The following is a 24864-nucleotide window of genomic DNA, read 5'->3' on the forward strand; positions in this document are numbered from 1 at the left end:
CTTAATCTAGACACACAACTGGCAGCATCCCCTCCCTAAATCAAATTTGCCTAAAGCATTTGAATGGACCATCCAGACCATGACATTAACTATGTTTCTTCCTCACTTCACAAACTAAAAGAGCTGGTTTGCACAGTCTCACAGTTGATCACTTCCTGCCATGGTGGATTTGGCGGGGAACAGAGATCAAGGATAACATTCTTGGTTAGCACATGTGATGGAGAGGGATGTCTTATACTTCCTGACTTTTCTCAGTCCAGTGGGTTATGTAGTAGATTCTCAGTAACCAACCATTCGTTTGTCCTGACCACTAATACGAAGTCCCAGGGGTATGGGATGGTGAGGATATGGGCTATGTCTGCTCAGGGAGTCCCCAGTCTTACTTCCCCTTTCAGCACCCGAAAATGGCTTCCAATCACTTACCAATCAAGTCTACACTTCTCTACCTAGTTTTAAAGGTTCTTGAGAAACTGCCTCCTTCTTCCCTTTCAGTTCTACCTCCCTCTGTGCCCCACCTCCCATATCTCTCCTGTGGTCCAGATATACACATTCACTGCTCTAGTTCAGGCCAGTAAGCTCTATACTCTCTCAGAAATCTGGTTAGCTCTACTTCCTACAAGTTCTCCATGACTATTCCAACCCACATTGCTTCCCCCTTCTCTGAATTCTTAAGACATTCACGGTGAGTACCATACAGTTTAGCACTAGACCAGGCTGAGTATTTCATCTGTATTAGTCTTAACTCCTCAATTTACTTGCAATCTCCCCACGGTCTTTGATGTACTTTTGGCTAGGATGGAGGTTGTATGAAGAAAGGCATATAGTCCAGTGCCACACAAGTAAGCACACACTTAACTTAAAAAATAATAATAACCCACCAGCACTCTTGAAGATTAATGAAAGCACTAACGATCTTGAGGACAATGACCTTTAGAGCTCTGAGATCACCCGTTCATGAAAGGCAAGTGTGTTATTTTGTTAGGTGACAGGACATAGTGCGACTGGCTCCCCGCCACTGAAGGAACCTCAGTTTATCCTGATAGGAGAGGTGCCCATTTTCATTATTGTAACCAAAAGACTAGGAGCAGTCAGGCATGAACAGTGTCAACACCTGCTCAAAATGTGCAACTGGGGTGGCCGGTTGGCTCAGTTGGTTAGAGCGCAGTGCTCTTAACAACAGGGTTGCCGGTTCGATCCCCACATGGGCCACTGTGAGCTGTGCCTCCCACAACTAGATTGAAACAACTACTTGACTTGGATCTAATGGGTCCTGGAAAAACACACTTAAATAAATCAATAATTTTTCTTTAAAAATGTGGAACTGGCTGTTGAGAGGAGAGAATCATGAGCCAGTTACTTTTCTCTAGAAGATTCATTCACAGAACTTAAATTTGCTGACATTTTACCCTCAGGCCTTTACCATTTTTTAAGATAAACAGCAGTTGGGTGAATCAAAATAATTTTGCAGCAGTCATTTGACTAAAGCAAACCCACGGAGACACAGAGCTCCTAGCTGATTACCCACTTACCCACTTCTAGCCTCCATTAGACATGACTTTATTGATCAAAAGGGAAAAACGAATTGAAAACTAAGAGGACATCTGAACTCCATTTCCTGAGTTATCTTGGGGTTTGGGAGAGTCTCAGGTATAGAGTTATCACTAATAACCCATCTCTCTACATAGTCACTAGATCTTTTAAAGTGTCTTAAACTCAGCACTACTAGAATAATTTTAGCCATCTTTGCTATGTGTTTTCTTTCCTATAAAGGCCAATGATTTCAAAGTGCATATGTCTACATTTATATCCCATAAGTATAGTGACTTTGGAAGCTCGTGTTATTGATATTAAATAGTATACATATACCTTTCTCATTGACAATCACGAACTCTTCCCTCTGATTATATAAATTCTTAGGTGTGATGAACACAGGCAGTGAATGATTCCTTGTTTGTAAGTGCTCACCTCTTGACAGCACATAGCACATTGCCTAGCCTGATAAATACCAAACACATTATATGTGCCAACCTCTGTGCCAACATTGAGTTTTCAGGAAAAACGTGATTTCTGCCCTTGTACCATTCTCAATCTGATTGAAGAGACAGACATTGAATAAATAAGTACACACAAAATAATATCTAGTTCCGAATTTGATGAGTGCTAAAAATCAAAAGTGCTGAAAAAGATATGATTATACTGGGCATTACAGGGACGTTACTTTCGATTGGCAGGCAGGAAGCTCTTCTCGAAAGAAATTCCATTTGCAGCTGAAGCCTGAAGTGTGAATTGATGTTGGTCAAGTGAGGAGTGTATGATGAGTCTTCCAAACAGAGCATGTGCAAATGCTATGTTCTTCTCTAAGGAAGTTCTTCACTAAGGAAGAGCTCAGTGTATCTGAGGAACTGAGGTAAAGCCACTAGTGAAGTGTGTTGGGGGAATGGCATGAGATGAAGGTGCATGAGTAGGCAGTAGCGAGCACACATTTTATTATGGGAAAGAACTAAAGAAAAGCAGAACACTAAACCAATCCGATTTACATTTTTTTTTTAAAAAAGAATCCTCTGTGTGCTGTATGGAGAATGGATTTAAAAAAAGAGAATATTAAATGTGTGGAAAGCAGGAGAATATCGCAGAAATCTAGAGGAAAGACAATGGTGTCTTGTTCTAGAATGGTGTCAGTAGAGAGAGAAGAAACTGTATGGAAACAAGAAATATTTTGAAGTGGAATTTAAGAGGACTGTGAGATGGGTTGGATGTTGGGGAGTGAAGGCAAAGAAGCTAAGTTTAACTGTCACATTTCTCACAAACAATTGATAGATGAGAGTGCTATTTATGAGGAAATGTTGAGGAGTAGCAGCTTATTGGAAGTAATGGAGGGAACAGGTTTAGACATGTTATGTTATGTTATGTTACGTTACGTTACGTTACGTTACGTTATGTTATGTTAAATGACTGTTATGTTATGTTATGTTAAAAATGTTGTGTTAATAAGACATTCAGAAGGGTGTGTGAAGTAAACTTTAGAGACAGTCCAGAGAGGTCAAAGTTGTCACCATATTGATAGTACTTAAAGCTGTGAGAAAAGACATCTCCCTAGCAAGACTATAGGGGAAAAAAAAAAGGCAAAAGGCTCAGAGTACATAGAGGAGGGGGAGTCAACAACTGTAACAACAACAAAAACTAAAAAAGAGTAACAGAGAAAGAGGAGGAATAAGAGAAAAATGCAATACCACAAAAACTAATAGAAGAGAGAGACTAGCAAAGAGTACTGAATTCTCCTGAAAGATCTTTAAAAATGAGGATTTAAATTGTTCATTAGATTTATTAGTTATGGGTTGGTGAATTCTGGGCATGGCAAAAGTAGTTTTGCTGGAGAGATAAAGGATGAAAACAAATAGGCAGAGGTTGAAGACAAAACGGATATAAGAAAATGAAGATAGTATATGCAGACAACTCTTTCTAGAAACTTTACTGTAAAAGAAGGAAGAGAAACAGAGCTGGGCTGCAACTGGAGACAGATTTGGAGTAAAGGGAGATAAGAACCATTAGTGAATCTATGTAAAATGTGAAATTCAGTGCAAGTTGGTATCTGTCTTAGCCTAGCTTCTCCAAAATATGTCTGAGAAATGACTAAATACAATTAGTTTATTTTTACACCCAAGCCCAAGGAAAGATGTTGGATGACTAAGAGGAAGAGAACTAGGAAAGATGGAAAGTTATCTCAAGAATGTATTACCAGCTGATCACCACCAGTAAATTGGGGCTCAATCATGTTGTTGCCCCTCTAAGGTGTCATTTAGAATATATTCAAAATTGTTCACAAGGGATGAGAGGAGTGAACCACTGATCAAGAGTTGCCCTATGGAGAGCTAACTCCCTTGAACTTCCCACCTTGCACATGCCTCAGAATGGTTGAGCAGATTCCTGTAAATGTCCCACTCACAGGTGGCAGAGAAGTCCAGAACAGAAAATGAGAGACACCAGTATAGCTGAGGCTGGTGTCTACCAAGTTAAATCTGTATGTAGCTGGTTACTAGAGTAAAAGACAGTAACAGCTAAAGTAAAAGATGGACCAACAGGATGTGAGGTAAGGCACTGAGGTGTCTGATACAATGTCTACCTTGATATACGCCCACTCCACATCCTTTCCAGTCTAAACATATGTTATAGCCTGCCAGAGTTGGGTATACCAGAGTTGACATGTTGGTTCTCCTGATCCCTGGCCTCCAGACCTCCCTGCCTCTGTTTAAGATTAATGACTCCAAATAGAAGTGATACCTGACTGTTTACTAAATAAATTAACTAAATACGCATTTTTATACATTCTTGGTGACAGAAACAAGAAAAGTTTTAGAAACATTAAGCAATTAACCCAATATATTAAGAATACATACTGCATTCCAAATCTGCACACAGCAATATAGATTGTCAGAGAATATTAAGTATGGTCCTTGCTTTGCTGTCTTATTAAGGGAATATTGCATAGACACATGAGACGAGACCTAAAATATAGAAAGCTGCATATGATTAAATAACAAATGTGGAATAGGACTGTCAACTAGTAGATATTTAGTCATGGCAATGTTTCTGTTGGCAATGAGTAGCATCTCAGAGGTGATGGAGAGAAACCATGAAAGGTATGTGTTCTGGATGACACTTCAAATTCCAAAGATTAACAGAAGCTCTCTCTGGGAAGTAAAACTAGATATGGTTTTTACTTTCTTCTATAGCTGTTTCCACATTTTACATAAAACCCACAATAAATGTGTATTACTTTTATATTCAAAGAATGTTTTTTAACATAACCAAAGGATGTAGAGCAACTAGAGCTCTCATACATTGCTGGTGGAAATGCAAAATGTATCCACTTACGAAAATAGTTTAGCACTTGGAAAATAGTTTGGCACACTCAAATAAAGTTAAACATATACTAACCATACTACCCAGAAATCCCACTTATAGGTATTTACCCAAGAGAAATAAAAATGTCTTCTCTCTCTCTCTCTCTCTCTCTCTCTCTCTCTCTCTCTCTCTCTCTCTCTCTCTCTCACACACACACACACACACACACACACATACACACACACAGAGTACAAAAATGTTTAAGGCAGCTTTTTTCTATAATCACAAAAACTGGAAACAACCTATGGGTCCTTCGACTGGTGAATGAATAAACTGTGGTATAGTCATACAAAGGAATACTACTTAGCAGTAAAAACAATGAACTACTGAAACACACAAGAAAATGGAAGAATCTCAAGTGCATCATACTGTGTGAAAGAAGCCAGGTTCAAAAAGTTGCATAATATATGATTGCACTGATAAGACATCTTGGAAAAGGCAAAATTATAGGAACAGAAACTGAGCAGTCGTTGCTACAGATAGGAGGTAAAAGGAAAGGTTAACTACAAAGGGGCAACACAATGTAGTTTGGAGGGTAATAGAACTGTTCTGTATTTTCAGTGTCCTGGTGGCTACACAGCTGTATGTGTTTGTCTTAACTCAGATTTCTACATCAAATAGAGTTAATTTTTCTATGTGTAAAATTTTAAAAATAAATAACACAACAAACCCTCAAAAAAAGTGTGTTAATAGCTCCTTCCCCCAAATAAAAAACAAAGGGTGACCATCTCAAGGGCAGTTGAAGTACTTAACCAAACAAAGCATTGACAAAGATGGGTTCTATGTGGATAATTTGGAATCAATAGAAAAAAAATTGAGAACCATTACATTACACAGAACCCATAGGCAGAATTCCCTGACTCCCTGAATATAAAAGCAGAGAGCAAGACACCAAAGGCTACTCTAAAATCATAAACCCAAAAGGATACATAATCCTTCACAATGATGAGTGTGTCAGTGAAAGTTGTTTAAACTAAAAGCAATCACAACCAACTCTGGCCTTGGTCAACCACACACAGAAATAGTGAATGGGAACATATTGAGAAGATGCTGAGTAACCCACAAGAGTGAGGGAAATGCTCAAGAACAGTATGTCAGGCAGCTCTCATGTGCCGCTTTCTTCACCACTACTGTGGCAGCCAGTTCCGCCCAAATTTCAACCAGCTAATGCAGGTGCAACCGGACAGCACCTAACTTGGCCTTGTATACCACTCATTTCCTATCCTGGGGATTTTTCAATACTACTCTTAGAGGTGCCCAGCAGGAATTCACTGGGTACTCACAAGTGTGCAAAGCAGAAGTGAAGAGTTAGTACCATGGGGACACACTTGACCAACAGAAAATAGTATTCAATGGATAAATGCCCCTTTTCAGAGTAACAGTTCAGAGACCCACTTTCAAAATGTCCTAAATCAAGTCCTTAGCATTAAGTACCAATCACCAGTACTGACGGCCAACTTAATAACTCATCCTTTCATTATCTTTCCTCCCTCCCATTTCATTCCCCCTCTCCCAAACTCTCTGAACTCATATGATCAAACATATACTACCTACAGGCCAACTTCCATCTTAGGCTCTGCTTTCCGGGGAACCCAAGCCAAGACAAGCAGGCCTTGGGAACGATCCAGTGGAGTTCTGGAAATTTCAGCTGTAGAAATTTATGGACCATCTCTTAAGCACGATGGCATCAGTGGACTCAGCTCTAACCAAACTCCAACCTTTTGCTAGAAGAGAGTGTGACTGGCCCAGCTTAGGTCACATGCTTACTCTGGGGTGACAGGGCATGGATCTCATGCTCTAATCTCAACAGAATCATTTGAAATGGAGAAGGGGCAATTCTCCAAAAAGTATGAAGAGGTTAGAAAAAAGAATGATTTAGAAAATTTTGCTATCCGGTTGCAAATTGCATTTGGATCATATTTAACTTCTCAATCTTGGAGAAGAAAAAAAAAGTTCACATTGCAGGATACTAACTCTTTCGGGCCTGAAGGGCAAATTTCTTTTCTCTAAGGAATCAATAGCTTACTACATAGACCCTAGTTAGAGCCTTAAAATTGAAAACATAAGCATGATTCAGGTATATTATGGGATTTTCTGGTAGGTTTTTCTAAGAGCTCAAAATTCATATTTTAAATTTGGAAAGCTTATACTTTAGCAATTGTTAAACTAGCCAGCTTTATTTTTATCTCATTCTCATTTTGTCTTTCTCTAGGTTAATATCCAACACAGGTATTAAGCACTTGCCAACGGTTCACAAGATTCACTCTCTCCAAAAGGTTTTACTGTAAGTCTTCCCTTGAACGTTACCAACTCTTTACTCAGTAGCCGTCTTGCCCAAAAGCCTTGAGCCTGTAATATGCATTGTTTAGTCTACATCTTCCAAAAATGTTGCTCTGGGAGAGCACAGATAAGAAGGAAAACAGCAGTGTCCTTGGTTTAACGTGAAGGCCAGCTAAGCTCAGTATGGAGGAAGTCATCAGGCTCCTGAATAAGACAGGTGTCATGGAGCCTCGCCTCTCTTCACTATTTAGTGCCTTACATACCCTTCCCCTGCGACTCCCATCTTCCACCATCCTCTCTTCCCTCGAGAATTCTCAGGCTGCCCTAGGCATAAAGAAACCATCTGACAAACAAGTTCACACACTGTTAGTGGCCTAATGTATTTGCCTTTTCCCAAGACATCACTATTGTGAAAGAGAAGGAGAAAAAACAAGGTATAATGGTAAGTTTATTCTCAATAGTGAAATGGTAAGAATCTGGACAGACCCAAAAGGCAATTGTAGGGATGGACCTGACGAGCTAAGGAAGGTGAGGAGAAAGAATGGAAATTGGGAGGGACACAGAAAGACAGATAATATCCCCAAATTGTTCCAAGCAGTTTACTACTTCTACCTTTATATGTGAGATTATACCCAACAGGGAATCTTGATGGGAGGATGAGGGACACAACAGAAAAATGAGACTTTCTCCATCCTTTTATTCAGAAAGAGAAAAATCAATGATACAATTTTTATGTGACCCAAGGAGAACAAAAGGGAGGAAACTAGCTATAAGAAGGGGATTGAGGCAGGCGGAAGATGAAGGGCCATTAAAGTGAATGGAGAAGTTCTGTATGGAGAGGAAAAGTCAGCTTGAGTCTTTCTCATATTGAGCAGACACCAATAATAAATGAGTATGTCAGAACCTTAACACAGTGCAATTAGCTAAGATAAGTTTCAGAAGGAAGATATTGCTTGTGTATAATTCTACTGTTAATAACTGATATACTAAAGAAAATTACATGTTATTTATTTCCCAAACTTTGAACTCATCATCCTTCACAACAATAACTATTCAAACATTACCTCAGCTAAAGACCACATGATGCCAAGAAAACTCAATGTGAGAAGGTTACTTGTGTGAAGCTGACATGAATATCTAATCTGTCTGTACTTTCCTCTAGAGACATCCAAGACAATATAAACATCCACACAGTTGAAAGAAATTCTTTCGTGGGGCTGAGTTTTGAAAGTATGATTCTGTAAGTAAAGAGAGAAAAAACACCCCAGTGGAATAACATTTGGTTTTTCATGTCATCATCTTTCTCATCATGGCATGCTCCTTTTTTCGTCTGGATCACTTTGGCATTTCACCATTTAACTTTCTCTCTGGTTCTGTATTTTTCTCTCATTTCCCATCTTTACATTTTAGAATCACAACATGGAGTCATGTTAATAATTTATGATTCTGTGGTGTGATTCAAGTATTTAAAATTGCTCTTTGAATGATGGTCTCCTGTGATGCAACATCTGTTCCGAAGGACAGAATAACTCATGCATCAATAAAGCTAGTTATTGCCTGGCAAGCCTTTTGTTGCCCAGAGAAAAAGACAGGAAGGAGGCTGAATCCAGGAAGATATGGATATTCCCTCATAACTATGCCAAGCAGCTCCTGTTCAGCCCCATGCTGTGCATATGAGGACTTCTCATTTTCTTGGAACAGTCACGTTTTTTAATGAGCTTGAGTTACTCCCTCTGACTTTCGGAAAAGCTTTTAATGCACTCTGTCATTAATGAACTACCCTGTAATCTTTTGTGTCCGTAGCCTGTGTGGCAGTTTATCCACTTCCCAAGATGGCCAAGAAATAGGGTACTAGGGGCTACCAAGTGTTTGTGAGACCCTTGGACATTAAATGAACAGAATGACATTTGGGGAACTGGTAATTGCAATTGCATCTGTAAGGAAAGCATGTTATCGTTCTATTTCACAAACTGTTGTGTTTTCTAAAAAATGTGTGTGTGTTGAATAGGTCAATATGTACAAAAGGTAAGTTCCAGTCTGAAAAGAATTTTTGTCCTCTTCAAAGCAATAATATCATTCAGAGACCAAGCTGTAGAGGGAGAGAGGGAGGAAAAGAAGGAGAGAAGGAGAAGAGGGCGAAGGGAGAAAAAGAGACAGAGAGTGAGTGAGAGAGAGAGAGAGAGAGAAGAAATGAGAACATATTGAAGAAAAAAGCTAAGCACAGTATTTGATGTAAATTAATTACAGAAAACAAAGGAAAAGGTTTCAGAGAAACTAGCAGAAGAACTGAATGTATGAAGGAAAAAATAAAATCAAAGGCATGTATTCAGAGTACATAGTATCAGGACAAAAATTATAGGTAAGTAATACCAATCCCTTCACTTAGTATGTTCACGACATTTGGAATTTGTGTACGTGTGTCCTGGGTGGATCAGCAGGGGTGTGGGTAGTATGGCAGAATGGGAAATCAAAAGAAATTAACTAAAATACAAATAGAATAAAATATGTACAAAATAAAAGCAATTATTCTAAAAGTAAAAATGGGATAATTTATTCTGAGTGGCCCGTGATGTGAGGATAAAGGAAGAGTTAAACATGAGGAAAAGAAGGCCGAGGAAGGAGGCTGGGCTTTAAGAGATGAATGGGATTTTGCCAGAGCATTGGCAAAGGGCAAGCAGAGGCAACAGAACCATCAAGGCCATAAAGGTGGGGAAAAAAAAAAAAGAAAAAATATATAAAAGGAGCTTTTGGAAACGAGTAAGTACCTAGGTAATGTAGGCCCAGTGGGTATAACACAAACACCACAGTGAAAGGATTCCTGGGCTCCATCATACAGGGAGATTAGTGATAAATGTAATCATCTGCACCTGGATATTTGCACTTCTTTAAACCTTGCTCTAAACACACATATTGTTTTTAAACAGAGTGATTCAAATTTAGTGACTGTTATAACGTGTTTGTCAACAGAAGACAGTTATAGAAAAGATATAATGAAATAGGAGTGTGTTAATGTCATTCTCACACTTTTGCACACTGGCGTACGGTAAGACATCTGACCTTCTAGTCTTACCTCTCTCCAAGGGGAGGCAGAGAAGCTAAGGAAAGAAGAATTTATGATGCATCCTTGCAAACCCAAACCTACCAAAGAAATTTACAGATCATAACTGCTCTTCACTGACTCCTGTTCACGAACACTGGGTTCCCAGGATTTAGAACATACTCTCCTAAAAAGGATAGCTTCCTTAAGTCAAATCCTCAGACATGCCTCTACAGGATAAAATCACATTTGTGAGAACAAAACCTGGGATGGCTCGTAATCTTCAAATAATAGAATCAGAAGATGCATATTCAGCACAGCTTAAGACTCCAGGTGTTCCGAATTTAGGTGCTCCACATAGATGGATGCAGGAGTACTTCGTCCAACTAGGGACATCCAAGTGTACTCAGAAAAAAAAAAAATGCGTGGCAGAGTGGCACTGAGGACTGAGAAAGTTTCCTATACATTGGCATTTTTCAAAATCCTGAGCCCCTGTTCTTACATATAGAAGCCCAACAATGAAGGATTCTCAGACACGTGGCTAGTGACTCAGAGAGAAACGAACAATGAAGGCTTACCGTGTGAAACCCTCTGAGCCTTCCCCCTCCCACCCCACCCTGCCTGTGCAACCAGAGGGTCTGAATGGAGAAAGCACCTACTTATGGCCAACCAGCACAATGGCCTAATTCAGAAAAAATACAATGAGATTACGCTTCGTGTGTTTCTTCCCTTTCTCAGTTGGCTTCCACCTCACGTACCTGCCCCTTTAATGGGCCATGCTCCCCCAGCACCTTCTCTTTAGGCTGAGGACAGACTCTGCTTCTAGAGCCTCCTGAGCCTCTACGGAGTGAACATACTAGGAACACAAAAGATGAAGAAAAACCATGATTTAATTAGCCTTTAGCTGACACTCTGCCCAGGTTGTCATCACCATCAGGTCGGAAAACCAGCACTACCACTCTCAAGAGACAGAGAGTGTACTTAACAGATGCTGGCTTCTCTGCGCTAGTTCGAGAGTCTGACAGCCTAACATAAACCCCAGGACAGGAATTCTGGATATAGTTTGTTTCTTGTGTGATGATTCGCTGTAGACGTCAAAAATTGCCACCACACCCCCATCTGATCGTATTTGTTGATTGAGAGACTCCATGAAAACAAAGGACTCCTTTGAATACAGTAATTCTTTTAAATTAGTCTGTATACGATTTAATCATAGTGAGATCTATTTGTAGGATATATATGTGCAGAAAATATCTATTCTACAGAAAAACAGATGGAACTGTATAGATGTACACACCCTTTGCATTAGGTTAAGAGTCAGCCAACTGTGGCCCGTGTTCCCTTCTACAAGGGAAGACAGGGAACATTAACATCTAACCTAAATGAAGCCAAATGTTATTTCCTGATGAAAATAAAAAAAATTCCACTCTTTGGGGGGTGGGGGATGAGGGTGAGGGGGATCAAATGTATGGTGATGGAAGGGGAGCTGACTCTGGGTGGTGAACACACAGTGTGATTTATGGATGATGTGATACAGAGTTGCGCACCTGAAATCTATGTAGTTTTGCTGACAATTGTCACCCCAATAAATTAAAAATAAAATAAAATAAAATAAAAAAAAAGAAAAAAGAAAAAAAAAATTCCACTCTTTTCAACAGCAGACCTATATTATTCCCCTTCCCCTGGCGACCCCAAAGAACTGTATTCAATTACTACTATTATATTTTAAATTTAGTCAATAATGTTGTGGAAATTGTTTTATAAGCTCCTATGTAAAATATCTATGTGGTATCCTCCATTTTGCCTCTTGGCCCAAAGTACCTATGTCGCCCTTTACAGAAAAAGTTTACCGACCACTGTGTTTGATTCCAAACCCCCAGGAAACCGCATCCGACAGGTTAGGGGCAGCTGCTCCAGCAACTCGCACTACCTGGGGACAGCTGACAAAGAAGACAGGAGGCTGGATGTGCCTGGGACAGGCTTTCTCATGGGAAGGTGTGGGGCAGGTGTAATGAGGGGATGTTACATAGCCATTACTTGGCCCTCAGAACCCACCAATTAGTTGCTAATATTATAAAAGATTTACCTTGCTCCTGTCTGGATTTTTTAGCTAAATATGTTTTCAGAAGAAAGAAAAGAAAATCACATAGTTGTTCTGTGATTTTTAAGGGCTTTCTGGCTACCCATTGCAGTCTGGAAACAAGAGTCCTGAGCACACAGAACCTTCTCTGGCTCAGCTTTTGAACCGTGTTATTTGTAAACCCGCTAAGCCCTACAGGGAAAAGAAGGTGGCAGCACATCAAGAGCAGGTGGTCAGTGGCTCTTCGGGCTAAGCTCTCCCAATCTTGGATTTCTTTTTGTTTTTAGATCCATCCAGTAGCACAGCAATGCAGAGCTGTTGTCCCAAGGTGTTCTTGGACTCCCCCGTCCAGGCAAACCTACTCACTGACCTTCTTTGCACAATCAGGATGACTGTTCCACATCCAGCCCCCACCACCCACAGAGCTTCTTCCCACGCCCACTCACGCCACCTTGCCCTGCCACAGCCCACAGTCTCTGTAATTGATTTCTCTTCCTTTCTAGCTTAACCCAGAGCCACCTCCACAAACCTCAAATAACCAGGTCCCTGTGGGTCACAAGAGATGCTTAAGTTGTATGACAGCTTAATTAGATCACTTTTTGATGACAGCCAGGCCGGCTGCTGTGGTGGAGCATGGGGGAGACTTAAGGCCTTAGAGAAAGGTGATACAAAATGTTCTCTTATAAACAGTTGTGCAATAATTGTATGACCTCTGTCCTTCAGGAGGAGAAAGGCCTTCATCTCTTCCCCCCATGGCATCATCTCTGCACACGAATGATGTGTGCAAAGAACTTACAGGCTGCTATGCATAAGTGTGCCTCTTCAAAATTAAATATAATTTATTTCTCTGAATAGGTAATACAGGCACATGATGCAAACTTCAAACATTACAAAAGGTTATACAGTGATAAATCAGTCTCCCTCCCAACCCTGTCCCCAAGCCTTAAGGGTAGCATTTTATTTATGCCACTAGCCTGTGCTGTCTGACCTTGCCCCAGTGCTTCCAATTATGAAACACTGGATTGTTTGCATGTGACATTATTGGTTTTTTAATGGGCCTTTTATTTCAGATGGCTGAGTAAGAATGGGATTCAAGAAATACACAACTGTGCATTCAATGGAACCCAACTAGATGAGCTGTAAGTAGCCCTGACTATTCTTCCAGGCTATTTAGAGGGAAATGGCTCTTAGAAAAGCAATGTTTATGTGACTTTGTGTTTCCCTTCTTCTTTCCTCAACTCTATTCTCAGGAACCTAAGTGATAACAATAATTTGGAAGAACTGCCTAACGATGTTTTCCAGGAAGCCTCTGGACCAGTCATTCTGTGAGTAGCATCCCCCATTACCACGTGCAAGAGATATGCACGTGTAAGTTAGAAGTCAACTTTCTCCAATTCAGAAATATTTCAAGATGGGCTGGCAATTAAGGTCAATTTTTATCTGTGTCACCTGCAAAGACTTATAGAAACAATTTAGGGCTGATCCACATTCTAAACTTTCAATAAAATAACAACAACATTTAATGAACATTTAGCAAGTCCCAGACAGTGTTTTAAAAGCTTAAGATGCATTTTCTAATTTAATCCTAATAACAACCCTGTGGTAAGAGCTACTATTATTCCCATTTTAGATAAGGAAACACTGGCTTACCTAGAGATGTTAACTAACTCGCCCAAGGTGCAAACTTTAGAGCACAAATTTAGCAGCAAACTGGTCTGACTCAGTGCAGACTCTTAACCACACTCTGCTAGGAATCTCTTCCCTGGAAGAGAAAGCATAATTCTCCTTTCTTACTCTCAATGTCCAGGAGTTTCCCTCAACCCAACGAGATACATATACACATTAATTTTTGGATCCTCTTTGCCTCAATTCCAGATATTTTGAGATACATTCAGTGCCTCATAGCCCTGCACCAGCACTTCTCCTCCTATTGCTGCTTCCCCATCTCCATCTCTCCCTCCGCAAGTGACTTTCCCCTATTCTCTTCTCATCTGCTCCTGCCCATCCGAGGGTCATTCTAACTCCCACGTCTTCCGGACAACCACAGCCCACAGTGAATTTTTCTTATGACTCCCACGGCCTTACTGGCTGCAGAGACCAAAATCTGCAAGAGCTTTTGAAAACTGTGTTTTCCTGGGCTCTAAGCAAGACCTCCTACAGCAAGACCTATTAAGCAAGACCTACTACTGACAAGTGTACTTCAGGAAGAAGAAAAGAACCCAGAAGGAGTCAGATGCAAAAAGAAACAGTGAGCAAAGAAATAGACGAACAAATGAATAAATCTAAAGATCTACTAGATGAATCTTTTGGAGCCTGCCTCAGGTCAGTTCAGGCATTTGGGAAGCTCTGGTCTGCACCTCTCATTTGGTAGTCAGTATAAGCTACCATGTGTGGGTACCTATCTACGCACCTACTTACCATCTATCAACATCACTTTTATTTTCACCAAAAAGCTTATATTCTCCTTCAGGCTAGAACTTGTGTATCTGTAGAACTAGACCCTGTAGGGTGGAACAGAAACTCCTAAAAGGGTTATTATTGATGATAAAGGGTGTGTCATGACACAAGATTCTTCCTCCTTGAAAAAAAAAAACAAAGTTCAAAGATTATTCCAGTATGCCTGGGTTGGGTTAGGAAATATAAGCAAAAAGGAAGTGTGAGCATGATTAAAGCAGAGGTGCTAGAGCAGACTACCTGGGTAACACAGAATTGTACATCTGAAATCTATGTAACTTTACTAACAATTGTCACCCCAATAAACTTTAATTTAAAACAAAAACAAAAACCAAAAAAAAAAACCCAGTTCCTTCACCTCTCTAAGCTTTGGTTTCCTCACCTAAAAAATGGCAAGAACAATAATACCTATTTCCTGATATTGGTGGAAGTTTAATAATATTGTGTGTGTGTGTGTGTGTGTGTGTGTGTGTGTGTGTGTGTGTGTTCACTCATTGAACAGATGGATTTTAAGCACCAGCCCTGTGCTACTCACTATATATAATGCAGGAAACAAAAGAAAGTTCCTCCACACAGAAAGCTTATATTCTCATAGTGGGGAATCAGACAATAACTAAACATACAATTTATCAGGTCATGAGGTGTGCTATTAAGTACCAAGAAGAACAAGGGCATAACAAATGGAAAGTGCCAGGAACAGTCCATGTGCTCTAATAGACAAAGTACTTAACACTTGTAATGCTTAGTGTTTCCTGTTCTTAGAGTACTCAGGAGACAAATGGACTTAGAGAAAGTGCTTTTGATGTCTTTGATCACCAGGATAGCACTTTGTCAATTTCACTTAGCTAAATGTCTGAAGAGTTTTGAATGTTCCTAAATAGGCACCTTTATCTGTCATGGCAGCACATACCTGTGACGGGGTAGGTTTCCACCTGTGACCTGTTCCAAGTACACTATTAAGTCATAGTACCTTAACTACTGTCTGTTACCAAGAATGTCCAACTTGGACAGGATAACCAACTAGCTCATTATCAAGCTGAGGAAACCAGATCTAGAAATGGGAGGTGACAAAGTTCACATTGCCATTGTAACCCACAGAGCTTGGACCAGAAACTTGGTCTCCTGGACCAGAAGCTAGGTCTCCTGCCTCACAGTCTATGTATTCCCACCATCTCATGTTACCTAACATATGTAAATGTCGGCTCAAACATCTAAAAGGTTTTCAGTAAAGCCCTCTGCAATTGGCTATGAACTGAAATAGAGAGGGAAATAATTATAGACTGGGAGTCTAAATATCAGACTGGCAGTCTGATATTTATAAATACTAGATTAAGAAGTACAACTTGGTTGTTATATAGTAGTCATGGGGATGTAGGGTACAGCATATGGTATATAGTCAATAATATTGTAATAACTGCGTGGTGTCAGATGGGAACTAGATCTATCAAAGTGATAGACAGAAGGGGGGTTGGGGCAAGGGCACAAAAGGCGAAGGGATTAAGAAATACAAATTGGTAATTACAAAATAGTCATGGGGACGTAAAGTATAGGGAACATAATAATATGGTAATAGCCATGAGATATGATCAAACAATATGGTGAATGTTTAAATTAAAAAAATTTGTTACAGTAAAAACACATTGCCATTAACCCCCCTCAAAATACTCCCCCTCACTTCGAACACACTTATCCCATCATTCTTGCCACTTTCTGAAACAGTTCTGGACGTCTCTTTAGTGAGTGTCTTTACTTGCACTGTCGTGGCTGCCTCAATGTCCTGAATCAATGCAAAATGTTTTCCTTTCATGGTCATTTTGACTTTGGGGAAGAGCCAGAAGTCACAAGGTACCAGATCCGGTGAAAAGGGTGGATGAGGACACACCGTGATTTTTTTTTTACAGAAATTGCCATATACCAGAAGCGATGTGTGACATGGAGCGCTATCATGATGGAGGGTGAAGTAAAGACACTCACAAAAGAGGACTTCCAGAACTGCTTCCGAAAGTGGCAAGAACGATGGGATAAGTGTGTTCGAAGCAAGGGGGGGTATTTTGAGGAGGACTAATGGCAGTATGTCTTTTACTGTAATAATTTCTTTTTTATTTCAACATTCACTCATATGTATAGTGCCAGGTGGGTACTAGTCAGGGGGATCACTTCATAAATTATATAAATGTCTAACCACTATGCTGTACACCTGAAACAAATATAAAACAATATTGAATGTCAACTCTAATTGAAAAATTAAAAGAGGGGGGGAGATAAAGAAAAATAAGAGGTTCAAAGTCCCAGATATAAAACAAATAAGTCTTGGGGATGTAATATACAGCATAGGAAATATAGTCAATAATATTGTGATAACATCGTACAGTGTCAAATGGTTGCTGGACTTATCATGGTGATCACTTCTTTAGCATAGAGAATGTAATCAATAATATGGTAATAACTATGTATAGTGTCAGGTGGGTACTGTTGAATAACTATGGTGTATACCTGAAAGTAATACAATATGTTAGCTATATTTTAGTAAAAATCTTAAAAATAAAAAAAAAACACCAGTAAATGACATATGCATAAACACGCAGCACAGAATAATGTCTCCTATGGTTACATAAGCAGGTCCCAGTCCAAATCACAATATACACAATAAACCCATCAGAGGGCCTAATAGAGAACACAAGCCTGAATTCCCCAGCTGCTCTGCCATGAATGCCACAAAGAAGAGGGATGTCACCATCACACACAGTTCTGCAGGGTCCTCGAGTTACAGGCCCATTTTCCACCCCTTTTCCCACAGGAATGTACCTAGCCAGAATAAAATAAAATTTCCAGAAAATCCAAAGGAATTATGAAGTACTCGCCATGACCTAAAAGGGTAGAAAGTGGTAATACATTCCTACATCTTTTCATCTCAATGCATGAGGATATATGTGCAAGATGCTGGCCAAAAAACCCCGCCTGTAGAAATTGCTATTCACCTTCTCCTCCCCTTAGAGGAAAGAAGATTGATCACCTTAACATCAAGCTTCCCTTTCCAGGGCTTTCACGTTAGTCCACAGAGGACTTTCCAGACTTTACATGCTGACCTGGAATTCTGTGGCCTATCCCACCTCCTATTTCTGCAATGTGATGTTCCAACCCAAGCTAAATGCTACCTGAGAGCTGCTTGTCTAGATGTGTGCAGAAGACTAGCCCACCCCAGATGCTGTGGGTTAATGGGTAGGAGACAGAGTGAGCACAGACTGCTCAGTGCACTGCAGATGCCGCTCGGTTGCTGCTCATATTCCCCTCCCCCCAAGAGAGGCTGTGTGTGGATATTTGCATGCAGGAGGTTTCCTGGGAAGTGCTTGATGGAAGCAGACTAAGCAGGAAGTTGAACTGCAATGCATTTGCAACAGAAGCTTCAGCTGATCCCACAGGGAGCTATGGAGTAAAGATGGCTCTTCGAAGTTGTACTGAATGAAGGCAAGGGGCCAGGCTTCTTCATGAACAGTCACTGGGTGCAGGCTGTCCCTGGGGAGGAGTCAAATGTTGGATAAGTCAGGGCAATTCCCAGAGTACGACTCAGCTATGAGCCCCCTCAGTAGTAATGGTTCCCAACTGTCCTCAAGCAGTGTTTCTAAATTCCATCCTACGTCAAAATCATCCAGCATGCTGGTAACAAACCCTAGAGAGCTGATCCCCTGCCTCGAGTTTTTGATTCAGCAGGTGGGGCTGAGAACCTGCATCTCTAATAACATCCCAGGTGAAGCTGATGTTGCTTGTCCAGAAAACACACTGAGAACCACTGCCCCAGCACCAATGCTGGGGATAGAGAAGCCTCTCCCTGTTCTCCTGAATATCTCCTCCATGAGCTAACTGTGGTGAGTCTTCCTCCCCGACAAGCCCAATCCTTTGTCCCCAGTAGATATATGCAAGGGATTCTAGGGAAGTTAAGGAGAGGGCACCCAAACCAATAGAAACTCCCTTTCTGAAAACAAAAATTTGAATTGAGGGAAAAACAGGGAGCCTCTGAACACCTGAGGGTGCAAGGGTGAGATGTTCCATCGCAAAGAGAAATTGATGCAGAGAAAGCCAGGGGCACACAGACATGCTCCATCGAGTTCCAGAGGAGCAGCCTCGCATCCCGATTTTCACCTCATGAGCCTTGACCTTGAACATAAGTGGCCATCTGAGTTTTCACCTGATATTCTGAACTCACTCAAGTTTTTGGTTTTTATTAAGCAATCGAGCCATTGCTGTTTCCTTAGAAAACAGTTTCCTGTGGGAAAAATTTAATGCATTGCCTTTGCAAGCTGGAGCCAGTACAATCATATTCTGAGAGTTTATCAAATTGATTTGGCTATAGCTCAGATTCATTTGATAGTTGAGACTCAAACACTGAGTTATTTGTATAAGAATGATTCTCTTCCATTACCAGTGTACCCACAGTCCTATAGATAGTAAATTGCCTTTTTATTCCGCCTGGGATCATGAAAGAGAGGTCTTCTAACCATCTGTCAGTGTAGTATACACCAGAAATGTGCTCTCACTTATGGAAATGATTGACCTGTAATAACATCTTTGCTGGGAAAAATAGAAATTGTTCAAATCAAATTTGTGGCACCGACGATAGCACACTTTATTAAATGGGGCACAGAGCACAATTTAACTCCTGCCTCTCCTGACTCAGCGTCTTATTACTGACTGCTGTCTCCGTTTCTACTTTGTATCTCAAAATCAAATATCCTAACAATGTTGAAACAGTTGAGAATTACTAAATCTCTTCAGCAGCAGCCATCGTCCATGATGTCTCCTGTTGGTACTTTTCAGGATTTGAATTCTCAAAACCAGTCACTGCCAGAATATAGCATGTGCTGAAATGTTAACCAAAGTGACATCTAAGAAAGACTGCAGTCACTTGGCCAGCCTGAAAGACAAGGATTAGAAACATCAGCCCATGACTACCCCTACCCCCTTGTCCAGCCCACCAGCCTCAGGAATGTCAGTAATAAGGCAGACACTCCCAACTATTCACTGAGCATATTAGGTCTTACATGTTATACCTTTAGTAGATGTTGATTGAGCACCTACTATGTGTCTGGTACTATGCTAGGTGTAAGGGATAGAGAGATTTAAAAACAAAGAGTACCTTTCCTTATTTCTATAGCGAGACAAATGTTACTACCCAAAACAATAAGCTTTGTACAAATTGTCACAGGAGGCTATAGCAACGGAGCAAACGCTCAATAATTCTTTGTTATATGATACAGTGACTTTGAACAAATGAAGTGACAATGTGTGGGGAAGAGAGTTATCTTATGCGTGAATTTCTGCAATATCCTTCATCCTACCTTCAATTTTTTCTCCTTCCAATTCATTTAACAATTATTTTTGAGCACCTACTTTGTGCCAGGCTCAAGGTTCTCAAGATTAATCTTACAAAAACACAGCTGTCAATAAGTCATTCTTCTGCTCATTAAAAGTCTAAACTCTTCAGCCCGGCTTTCGAGGTTCAGAGATGTAATCCCCATCGCATGGTTCCCTTTATTCCTCAAAATATGGTTGCCCAGGATAAACCTTCTGAAAGCCCCTCACTGCCATGCTTTGCATTCTGCCCTCTCTCCAAGCCTACCTTCAGCAAATAGTCACAATAATCTACTTCCATGGAGATGTGAATAACTGATAATGTCTTACTTTGTTACTCCCTCAGGGATATTTTCATCATAAGACTGGAAAGTACTTTTACAAAGGAATTAAAATCTAACATTAGATTTCCAGGTTATGTGGAAGGATCATAGCCAGGGAAGGAGTGGGTTAGGGGTGTGGGGGTTTGGAAAGGAAGTGTGTCAGGGGAACAGAGGGCAAAAATGAGAATATTTGCAGTTAAAACACACTGAACAGGATCCCCTTATCTCATCTTTTCCCTGATGATAACACATTTTTATAGATTTTCCTTAATCCATTGGGGATACCAGAGTGACATTTTTCTACCAGTATAAAATTTGGAAGTCTTGAGAGGTTTCATGATTGCTCACTCCAGCAAGTATCCAGTAAGCTGCAAGTAAACATTTCTACAAACATTTTTATTTCCCTATCACCCAGGATCCACTTTTACTCAAGACTTTTGCTTTAGTGAAATCTAAGTGACTGCATCTGTTTCCTACCAAGCATTCTCTCCTTTCAACACCTATCAGCAGAAGATCTGGGTCCCAAGACATCGACAAGATGTCTCAGTCCCACAGCAGCAAAGCCACGTAGTGAGAGTGATATATTTTGTAGCTGTGAGAAGGAGAGATCCAAAATGCAAGCTGGCTCCAGAACACTGAGCAGACAGAGAGGCATCAAAGCTTCTCAAGCAGACTTCCCAGTTGAACAGTGAGGCATCCGATTATGTTCAGGTCAACCCACCCAACACATTATCCTGCTTATTCTCTAAAACATGTCTATCTCCATGTCAACTTCGTACAGGGTTGCTCCTTTCTTTGGTGCCTTTGATACTCTCAGTCACATATAATTGCCTGCTGCAGAAACAGCGTTTTGCTGAGCTCCCTTTAAATCCACTTTTCCTCTCTCAGTTTGCCGTGTGTGCCTCCCTCTCCCTTTAGAATTCCTCCCGTGTAAGACTTGCTCCAGCCTCTCATTTTTATTATGATGCTGAGGCACCTCTGCTCATCAGACAACTGTCTACTGAGTAGATATCAAGAGGCAAGCCCAGCGCCAGACATGATGCAGAACACAAAAATATCTTAATAATCCCTGCTCTTAGAGCATCTGAAACCTGGCTAAGGAAACAAAACAAATATACATGAAAAGTCAGATAATATGAAACAATAGAAGAGCTAACACAAGGTATAAGAGTCTTTGTAATCGCTAGAGGTTAGAAGACATTATAGTTGGCTGGGGTGACCTATTTCCTTTCCCAATCCTTCTTCAGTGTCACTCCTCAGCGTTATCTTCAAACAAAACAATTTTGTTGGTGCTTATTACACTGTTGAGAATGCAAAGAGCCCTCTGCCCTTAAGGAGAGATAAAATGCAAATACAAAGAGCTGGTATATAAAAGCAAAAGATAGTGAGTGGTGAGAGAGGCAGAAATTATACAGAACATAATGCTTCTGTGCTCTTCATGGCTTTGAAGGAAGCTACCACTCCAACTGTCACAAAGGATGGAAATGATGGAATCACAGAGACTTCACTGGGAGTCCATTTTGGTTCTCTGTTGCTGTATCAGAACTACCCTACAACTTAGTGGCTTAAAACTATCATTCCCTTTTGCTCACAGATTTGTGTTTCAGAAATCTAGGTGGCTTGTCACTGATCCACGTGATGTCAGCTCAGGTTGTTGGGTCTGAGGACCTACTTCCTGGTTGTCCCCTTCACTCACATATTTGATGTATCTGGTCTCCTTGGTATCTTCACACACACACACGTTATCTCATCGTCTAGGACCTCTACACGTGGCTTCGACTTTTCCCAGTATGGTGTTCTCAGGGTATTCAGAGTTCTTTCATGGCAACTTAGGGCTCTATAAGACCAACACGGAAGTTGTCAGGGTTCTTAAAGAAAAGGCCCAGAACTGGCATTGCAACACTTTAATTATGTTCTTTTATAGTCCAAAGAAATCGCAGTTCAGCCTAGATTCAAGGGAAGGGCAAATAAATCCTCTATGGGATGAGTAAAGAATTTGCAGTCATCTTTAATCCACCAGCAAGTGTAAGAGATAATAGGATGGCCCTGCATAGAATATATAAAAGTGTCTATTTTTGGAAATCTTCAATTAATGAGATTTTTTGTATTCTAAACTGAAGGGAAGAAGGCATAACTAGGAAAAAAATAGTCTTCTGTTTTGTATTGCTTGTTCTTAAAAATATGAAAAATATTCATAACAGGTAATGATTGCCCTGGTCTAAATTGTTCCAGGAGAACTTTTTTATGCTTTCATCTCATTTCTTGGTGGGAGCCTTGAACTGTTTTAGACAAAACAGGCAGTCTTTGCTCCCTTTCACATTTGTGGAAAAAACAGCAGCACAAATGCCAGATGAAACAAGAATTTGGTCACAGAGACCAAACTGAATGTCAATGGCAGAACTGGCCAGAGGAGCAACTGTCTGAAAAGAGAAACTAGGAAGATTTTCTAGAGCGAAGAAAGTTAAGAGGCTCTAGAATAATGGAAAGTATATGTGGAGAGCCGGCCAGAAAAGCTGGATCATTCAGCAGCAGAGCCAAGACTTACCACAAGGACAAAGTTTCATGGATCAGATGAGCTCCAAAGAATGATAATACACAAGGGAGAACTAGAAAAGAAACCTTGGAACACCTGAACTTTTACCCCATGGTAATAGCACTGAGTGTTGTGAGAAGTAGCTAAATTCCACATATATGCGTCTGGTAAATTCAAGATATTTTGCTAAGGGTTTGCAGAAAGGTAAGAGAGAAAGAGAGAAATCAATATGACATCAAAGTTTTTGCATGAACAACTGGAAACGTTATAGGTGGAACAGGTTTTCAGGGACAATTGGGAGCTCAGTTTTTAATATCAAAAGTTTGACTTGCCTATTACACATCCAAGTACCGATTATAAGGAGTCAGTTGAACATAAGAATCTAGAGTTCAGGAGAGAAGAGCAACCTAGAGATAAAAATTGGGGGCCATCAGATGAAACTTCTGAAGAGTTAGGAGACAAATAATACCAGAAATAAAGAAAGCTACCAGGAAGATATAAAAGTTCTAAATTTATATGTACCTAAAAAATTGTCATCAAAAATATATAAAGCAAAAATTGAAAAAACTAAAAGTAGTAATATACAAATCCAAAATCATAGTTGGAGATTTTAATGCACTTCTCTCAGTAGTGATAGAACACGAAAGGAAAACAATTAGTAGGCATACAGAAGTATTTGAACAATGGTATTGACAAATTTGATCTACTTGTCATCTAACAACAAGGGGACAAAATGAAATCTCTATAGGTATCACATAAAGGTAATCATTAGCTCTGAAAATTTTAATTTGCCTAACTATCAAGCTGGGGATTGGCAGTCCAGAGAGTAGCAATGGTAGGTAAACAATATTAATTTTAGGGGCAAGTGAGGATGTGGTCTTACTGGAGCACAAGAACTGGGGCAACTGTTAGAAGCTGGATCCTCAGCAGATCTGTCTAATGACAGCTGTAGTCATAGGTGTTGCCTGAGGCAGAGGAGGAAGGAGAAATGCCCTAACTTTACTCTTCCTCCTACCTGCCAATCTCCCACCAGCACCATCTGAAAGCTGAAAGCTGACAAGGTGGTACCTGGGAAATGGAACTTGAGGAGACCATCCTTTCTGAAGTACAGAATAAAGCATGGAGAAGGGCACAGAATGGACGTGAGAGGAACCAGGAAATGACTGACGTATAATATCCAGTGCTTTGTACTTCACCAGAAGGGCAATGGGGAATCACTTTGGAGTTTGGAGTTTTAAGCAGGAAGTCACAATCTGACTGGCATTTTTAAAATATCACCCAATCTGCAATGTAAAGATTGCATTGAAGAAGAGAGACAGATGATCATGATGGTTAATTGTATGTGTCAACTTGACCGGGCCATGGGATGCCCATGTACCTAGTTCAACATTATTTCTGGTTGTGTCTCTGAAAATGTTTCCAGAAGTGGTTAGCATTCAAATTAGTAGACTGAGTAAAGAAGATTTACTGTCCGTAATGTAGATGGGCAACATTCAATCATCTGAGGTCCTGAATTGAACAAAAAGACAGAAGAAGGGCAAATTTGCTTCCTTTCTTCTTAATCTGGGACATCTTCTTCTCCTGGCCTCAGACATCGGAGCTCCTGGTTCTCGAAATCTTCAGACTCTGGGACTTAGAGCAGTGGCCTCCCTAGTCCTTAGGCCTTCAGACTCAGACTGGATTGTACCATCAGCTTTCCTGGTTCCCCAGCTTGCTGGTGGCATGCTCAGCCTCCATCATCACATGAGCCAATACCCATCAAAAATCTCCCTTAGGTATCTCTATATATCCTATTGGTTTTGTTTCTCTGGGGAATCCTGACTACTACACTGGTCATGAGGCTATTGCCTTTGTCTGGGCAGAGATTATGGTGACCTAGAGTAAAGTTGTGGCAGAGGAGTGAAAATCT

General features: G+C 40.4%; 1 protein-coding gene across 1 annotated transcript in view; it reads left to right on the forward strand.

Annotated features, from left to right (window-relative positions):
- FSHR (follicle stimulating hormone receptor) overlaps positions 1 to 24864 on the forward strand; it is a 158804-nt gene that overhangs the window by 126068 nt on the left and 7872 nt on the right. Inside the window, 4 exon segments of the mRNA XM_033125142.1 lie at positions 7115 to 7186; positions 8345 to 8422; positions 13370 to 13438; positions 13550 to 13624. Of these exon segments, the coding sequence (XP_032981033.1) occupies positions 7115 to 7186; positions 8345 to 8422; positions 13370 to 13438; positions 13550 to 13624 (294 nt within the window).

The sequence above is a fragment of the Rhinolophus ferrumequinum genome, chromosome 13, assembly GCF_004115265.2.
Source record: "Rhinolophus ferrumequinum isolate MPI-CBG mRhiFer1 chromosome 13, mRhiFer1_v1.p, whole genome shotgun sequence".
NCBI lineage: Eukaryota > Metazoa > Chordata > Mammalia > Chiroptera > Rhinolophidae > Rhinolophus > Rhinolophus ferrumequinum.